Raw genomic sequence first — 7,500 nt, 5'->3', positions numbered from 1 at the left:
ATAGATAGATAGATAGATAGATAGATAGATAGATAGATAGATAGATAGATAGATAGATAGATAGATAGATAGATAGATAGATAGATAGATAGATAGATAGATAGATTAAGTAAATAAGTAGCGATTGTGGAGGTACAACAACAGTTCCGAAGACAGCGATGAAAGCTTGACGACTTTATTTATTTATTTATTTATTTATTTATTTATTTATTTATTTATTTATTTATTTATTTATTGTCTCTATTATGATGGCCTATGGAGACACGAATGCCTGCATCCGAGATCCACTCTCGCTGTATGCAGTTCTTCTAAACATTGAGCTATTGAACACGAAGAATCAAGAAAAACATGATATAGCGACATTTGCGGTGAACCCCATAACACTTCGCTGAAGAATACCCTTAACAGCCGCGTTGGTGAAGCGCGTAAATATAAGCATACTAAATGAGCTAATAAGACTGCCATAGAGCAAGCCATTTTAAACGCACGATCGCAGTAAAACGCTGGTGCACGAGGGGAAGGATAATTATGAAAGACAGACAGGAAAACTAGGACCGAACCTGCGGTTGGCTACATTGAAATAAACAAAGGCAGGGATATTTTGAGAGAAGGGGTTCTTCACTGCTGACATTGCCGAAGTAGTGACAGTTGCATGGTCTACGTTTTACAGACTGTCAATCGGCCCGGTAGCCTCCATAATCGGCAGCGAGCGCTTTTGTGGCTTTTCGTAGCTGCGATGGGCAATACCACGGTCCCAAGGTCTTGTTCACGCTGAGTACTATGCGGTGGCCAAGTATTTCATTTTGCAAAGGACGGTCGGGTTGCACCGGAGGTGTTCCTCGGCAACCCTGTCGTGGCCTCTCGGCGCCATCGGCTAGTTCAAAAACGCAGAGACAGCAAAAAGCCGGGCAGCTGGACCTGCAAACCACACAGCCACCCACAGTGGTGGTTTGCGGGACGCACGCCGTGTGCGTGATACGCAGGATAACTCCAAGTCACGTCCGTGCGCGATCAATTCATGTATCGGAGGGCCCCTTTCCCTCTCCGCCCTTCGCTTTCCCGGCGGTGACCCGTGAAACCCGCGACCTGGATGCATGTTGCGGCGCTGTTGCTCGCTGCACACACAGGCGCATGCAGGTTGTTTGCCCACGTGGCCATGGACAGCCGTGCGCGACGGAAGCTCGCGTTCGTTCACTCACGCTGCAATTATTTGCTCGTTACTTTGGGCAGGCCTATAACCACGGCCGAGACCCAGTTCGGGACCGGGAGACGCACGAGACGCGACTGGATTATATAGTGGCCGTCGCATTGCGACTGATAGCTCGGGGGACTACATACACTGCTTGCTCTCATCAACACAGCGTGTGGCTGCACGCTGTAGTACATTTCCTGAACTTCAGAGTAGGACATGGTAAAATGAAGCGCAAAACTCGAGACAAAAAAGGTGAGACAGACGGAACAAGCGCTCACGTGGCGAGCGCTCGACCCACCTGTCTAACCTTTATTGTCCCGTTTTTTCACCATCGTCATCATCATCATCATCATAATTTATTTTTCCCTCAAAAGCCCCTATCGGGGTATTACGCACCTTAGGGGGGGGGGTTACATAGGAAGTAAGACATAAATCAGTTCGGGTCACAACATCGAATCACATCTGTGAGAGAAACACTATGCTTGTGTAGATGCAAGACAAAAAGTCACAATTTGAACGAGGAAGAAAAAGAACTTTGTAAGGTCATTATGAATATTACAGCGCGAGGTGATCAGTAAGCAACTGTTTGAACACAATGGGGTTACGCTCAGTAACAACATTGCCTGGCAAAATGTTTCACTCCGCGATGGCGATAGGCCAAAATGATTGATTGAAGGAAGACGTTGAGCCGTGCAACCGCTGGATGCTACAAGAGTAAAAAGGCGACGAGATGTACGGGTTGCGCGGTTTATAAGATTACCATGCAGTTGCAGGAAGTTATAGTACAACCGATGAAAAAGGCACAGCATTGCAATTTTCCAGTGGAACACCAATGATTCTAATCCTATAGGGATGACTTTATGGCACTGACATCACACAGTGTACATGAGCCTCTCGCATTTTGACTCCATCGAAATGCGACGGCCTGCGGCTATGATCGAACCCACGTCTTTCGGGTTAGCAGCCGAGCACCGTAGCCACTAGGATGGCAAACTGGGCGGCCAATTGGTAACTGTTCATTTGTACGCAAAGCGCGAATGGGCAAGGTCTGAACAAGAAAACAGGACGAGCGCTTGTCTCAGCAGGAAAAGAAGATAAGATAGATAGATAGATAGATAGATAGATAGATAGATAGATAGATAGATAGATAGATAGATAGATAGATAGATAGATAGATAGATAGATAGATAGATAGATAGATAGATAGATAGATAGATAGATAGATAGATAGATGGATGCGCTCGTTCTGTTTTCTTGGATAGTTCTTGTCCATTCGTGCTTAACGCTGAAGTGAACACTAGGAAACCGCGGCGGTGATGATGACAGGACGGAATCTGCAGGGTGTGGATGGTTTTCCCCTCCATCCACAAGTGGGCGTTGTTGTGAGATCATTACTCGGACGATCGTCATCTTTGTGTCGTGTGATAGCGATCCACAGCAGTCAACGTTCGCCGCAGCATTGTGTGTATCAGCGAGAAAGGAAATGAGGGGGAGGGGGTAAACATAAAGCCTAGGGAATTTTCGTGCACGGGAGGTAACTAACAGAACGTTGCGATGCTATTGCAAAGCGGCGGCGTTATACACGAGACGGGTATTATAATAGGCGAGGAGGGAGACCGACGGCCGCTGTAGTCGGCCAAGACCCACATTCGGCGCCGATCAGAGACAATGGGGGTGCCGCTCATTACCGGCGCGATCTCTCGCTGCTCTGTCTATCCACCCGACGGGGGCGTATCGTCACAGCGGCAGCAGGGACACAACATACCCTGCTGCAGCCATGGGACGACTGGTGTTGATGTAACGGCCGCGCACTGCGCGTGTCAGGATACGGGGGCTCCTTGAAGACGCGCCGGGCCGCCTCTTGTTTTGCGTGGCGAGCCCGTGAGTGAGCAAGTGTGGCTTGCATCGCTGATTGGAGTCCTCGCCCCCGACCGGGGGAGACCGCCCGGGGTTCTTCAGGTGTCTTATAAAAGCGGCGCGTCGCCCTTGCGTCGGCTTCTGCAGTTGGGCTTCGGGGAGGAATGTACGAGCACGAGTGGTTCGTGCGAGACACTTGCTGCACCTTCAGAGTCGAGGTGAGCAAGCACTTAGGCGTTATGAACTACCCATATGATATAGGCTATGGTATAGTTTATGGTATAAGCTGTGGTATGACTGATAACAATGGCTATGGCATAGACCTAAGAGTGGCTATAGTATAGACTTAGGAGTAGATATTAAAGTGGCTAAGGTATAGACTGTTAAGGGTGGCTGTGGTATAGACTTGAGAGTAGGCTATGGAATAGGCTGTTAACAGTGGCTATGGTATGGAGTGTTGAGCATGGCTATGGTATAGACCTAAGAGTGGCTGTGGTATAGGCTGTGGCATTACTGTTAGCAGTGGCTTTGGTATAGATTGTTACTGAGCCTGATGTCGCGGGTTCAGTTTTCAACAGGAGTGACCGCTTTTCTGCTACGGGTGAAAAGTGAAAATTTCATGTTCATTTAGGTTAATACGCACGTTAATAATTTTCGTAAGTGCAAGTTATTGCGAAGCCCCTCGTCCACTAAGCTGTATCTTATATGGCCAGTGTTGTTTCGGGCTGTTAAACCCACTTAGTGGATCGGCGAGAGGACTTGTAGGGTTAATATTGATAGGGTTGTTGCATGCCTTGAGATGGTGAGGACGTCGTTATGTCGACAAAACAGAAAGTAGAAGGAAGAAACCGGATTTAATTGAGTGATTTGCTGCATCTCAGTTTCTCAACTTCATTGCCTTAGCATTGATATTGCTTACTGTGTAATATATTCGCGAGACCACAATAACATTTTTTCATAAACTGTACAGAATACCGGTGTTCAGTCAATTGTACAGTGTACTACAGTTTCACGGTGCCATATAGTGTAACTAAGACGCAAAATTTCATATATATCTCCGTGGCACCTTTCATCGTCCGGTAACATAAGTTTACATGCCCTGTACATTCAATCCTGCCACTCTTACAAACCGAAGACTACCCGTTCAATGCATTACGTCCAGCACAAAGCCACGTTCTTAATCTCAATTTATATATGACCTATAGCACCTCGATTTCGCAGTTTATTTTCTCAACTGCTTTCGGTAGGCTTCGAAGGCATCCGTGTAGCCGGCTTCTCTGAAGAATAAAAACGGGATGCCAAGGCGAACGATGACAACGCGTCACGCTTGCCCGATCGTGAAAGTATACTACACGGTCGGCTCCGCTCCGCTGCTTCAGAGATTCGCGACAGCTCTTGTATAACGAACTTTCACTGACCCAACGTGGCCCCCGGGAGTGGTGCGCCTCGCTTTGTCGTCACGTTTAGAGTTGCACATACGCCCAGACTATGAGGATGCAATATTGCAAATCTGTCCCGCACGTAGTTACGTTGCGTTTGGTGTCTAACCGGTTCGACGGTAGCGGTTGAAAGGGAACGGAAGAGTGAACGTCCTTTATGAAGAGACAAAAGCCCGACCAGGACGCTCAGACAGCCGAGCTCTTTGTTAACGCCCTTCCTAGCAAAGGGTCGGGGTTGCGTTGCGCCAAGTTTGCGGCCTGATTTCGCTCACGAAGGTCCAGATGATTTGCGAAGTCGGTATGCTTCGTTGCGCTATGTTGTGGGTCCTTGTAGTGCAAGAACAAAGGCCTGTCAAGGCTGCTTCATTGCCACTTGTTCGTTCAAAGGAACCTTTCAACTCCACCTAACAGTAATAACTGTGGGGGTTCAACGTCCCAAAACCACGATATGATTACGACGGACGCCTTAGTGAAGGGCTCCGGAAATTTCGACCACCTGGGGTTCTTTAACGGGCATCTAAATCTAAGTACACGGGCATTTCGTTTACCTACAACTGAATGTGGCCGCCAGAGCCAGGATCCGCACCCGCGACCTTCGGGTCACATTATAACCATTAGACCACCGCAGCGGGTAATTCACTACCACCTAAAAACTGGATGCCTTCAGGTATAGTATGCGAGGCATTATTGGTCAGCTGCCAGCTTGTAAAAAGATCACGTGCTTTGTCACCCCAGCAGGTAGAAATAATGTTCCATACTCGCCGTCATGGCTATTAGCGGCGCTGATTAACACTCCTAGGTTTAAATGCACATATATACCCATAAAGTGGACAGGAGGATGACAGCCGCCGTAGCTCAGTGGTAGAGCATCGGACGCGTTATTCGAAGGTCGCAGGTTTGGTCCCTGCCGGCGGCAAGTTAACTTTTCGCCCACTTTACTTTCTTCACATTTACATCATAATTTCTACAAATCCTTGGCTTTCTTGTCCGTTAGTTCTAACTGAAGATACGTAGTCACTCCCGCACAATCTCGTAACGATACGTAATGCATGCGAGCAGCCGTATTTGCTTAGTGACTGAGATGTTGAGCTGGTTAGAACAAGGGCGCCTCGGCTCGATTCCCGGCAACGGGCGGCCGCATTTCGATGGGGCCGAAATGCTGACAGTGTCCATGTGCTTGTATACATGCGCATGTTACAGAACCCCAAGTGGTAGAAATTGGTATAAAACTAAATATAGTATTTACAGTGAGGTCATTCAATGATTACTTGGAAAAGTGTTGCAGAGACCCTTTAAGGCTACGAAGGCATCGAGGTGTCTTTACTCGATGCACGGCGAATCCGAGGAAGGGTTGGAGATGATGAATGATGGAGAATTAGACCGCACAGCTGGCTCCAGCTCACGTGCGAAAGCGTTTCAAACTGGTCGTCATTAGCATGATGGCTGCTGCTTTGGCGGAGGAAACAGCCTCCCGCGCGTCTGTACATGCGAGCCTCGTAGTACACGATCGTCATGCGGGGACCATTTGGCACCGCGCACGGTATAGACGAGGCCGTATAACGCGGGAACCGCCCCGGGGGTTTTACTCACACACCCAGCATCGTGGTTGCTTGAACATTAACGATGACGAAGCCTGGGAGCGAAAGCACGCACTTGATGCTTTCCTCCTCCGCATACATAAGAGAGACATCTTTGAAGCTGTCCTAGTCTACACTGTGCCGCCGCCACCGCCGCCGCCGTCGTCGTCGTCGTCGTCGTCGTCGTCGTCGTAGTAGTAGTAGTAGTAGTAGTAGTAGTAGTAGTAGTAGTAGTAGTAGTAGTTGTAGTAGTAGTAATAATATCTGGGGTTTAACGTCCCAGAACCACGATATGATTATGAGAGACGCCGCAGTGGAGGGCTCCGGAAATTTCGACCACCAGGGGTTCTTTAACATGCACCTAAATCTAAGTACACGGGCCTCAGACATTTTCGCCTCCACCGAAAATGCAGCCGCCGCGGCCGGGATTTAGTAGTAGTAGTAGTAGTAGTAGTAGTAGTAGTAGTAGTAGTAGTAGTAGTAGTAGTAGTAGTAGTAGTAGTAGTAGTAGTAGTAGTAGTAGTAGTAGTAGTAGTGGTGGTGGTGGTGGTAGTAGTAGTGGTAGTAGCGGTAGTACTAGTAGTAGTAGTAGTAGTAGTAGTAGTAGTAGTAGTAGTAGTAGTAGCAGTAGCAGTAGTAGTAGTAGTTTGCAAATTAGTTCTGCGGAATAACGCAATGTGGCGGAAGGGTTAAGAAAGGGAAATTAACAATCGCCCGTTTGTAGCACGAAGCCACAAGAAAAACCAAACGGATGTTCGTCAGTTTCCCTTTCTTAGTGCACTCTAAGAAAAAAAAAGAGTATGTGTGACTCCTTTCGGGGAGTCATGACTTGCCACGTATATGACTCTCTTTAAAGAGGCGCGTTAACTCTCGCGTGGGTCACACGACTCTCCGAAGAGAGTGCAATGATCTCCAAAGAGAGTTGACGTGACTCTTTAAAGAGAGCCATTCGGAGAGTCGTGTGACCAACAAGGGAGTTAACGTGCCCCTTTTTGAAGAAAGTCATATACGTGACAAGTCAGGACTCTCCGAAAGGAGTCAAATGACTCTTCTTTTTTTTTCGTAGAATGTAGTAGTAGTAGTAGTAGTAGTAGTAGTAGTAGCCAAGCAGGTTCCGTGACCAGAAGGGGGAATAAATAAATAAATAAATAAATAAATAAATAAATAAATAAATAAATAAATAAATAAAACGAAGTGGTGATGATGAATTGAAACGTTTATTCACAGCAGATATATAAACACGTGGGGGTGGAATATACAGAAGGAGGTCTCATAGCATAAGGCTGAAACGGGACCTCTTGTTAGAAAATTACGTCTTGGTAAGTAAAAAATGGCAACAAAACAACATTAAGTAATTATGCGCAGCTATAGAAACAAAGCAAACGTACATGAATAATAAATGTAACAATAGTGCACGGAGTATTAATTGTAAATG

The 7,500-nt window shown here is 47.1% G+C and overlaps 1 protein-coding gene across 21 annotated transcripts in view; it reads left to right on the top strand.

Moving 5' to 3' along the window:
* LOC119401394 (uncharacterized) overlaps nucleotides 1–7,500 on the top strand; it is an 83,088-nt gene that overhangs the window by 10,067 nt on the left and 65,521 nt on the right. For 7 of the 21 annotated variants that reach the window (XM_037668158.2, XM_037668161.2, XM_037668155.2 and 4 more), the window contains exon 1: nucleotides 2,989–3,267. The exons of 1 other annotated variant lie outside the window; for it this stretch is intronic. In XM_037668158.2, the coding sequence (XP_037524086.1) occupies nucleotides 3,214–3,267 (54 nt within the window). In that variant the 5' untranslated portion in view covers nucleotides 2,989–3,213. Of the gene's footprint in view, nucleotides 1–2,985; nucleotides 3,268–7,500 lie in introns of those variants that run through there. 13 more of the 21 variants (XM_049418759.1, XM_037668166.2, XM_049418758.1 and 10 more) reach the window with 5 other exon arrangements.

Source organism: Rhipicephalus sanguineus, chromosome 8 (assembly GCF_013339695.2).
Source record: "Rhipicephalus sanguineus isolate Rsan-2018 chromosome 8, BIME_Rsan_1.4, whole genome shotgun sequence".
Taxonomy (NCBI): Eukaryota; Metazoa; Arthropoda; class Arachnida; order Ixodida; family Ixodidae; genus Rhipicephalus; species Rhipicephalus sanguineus.
This window is presented reverse-complemented; position numbering and strand designations above follow the sequence as displayed.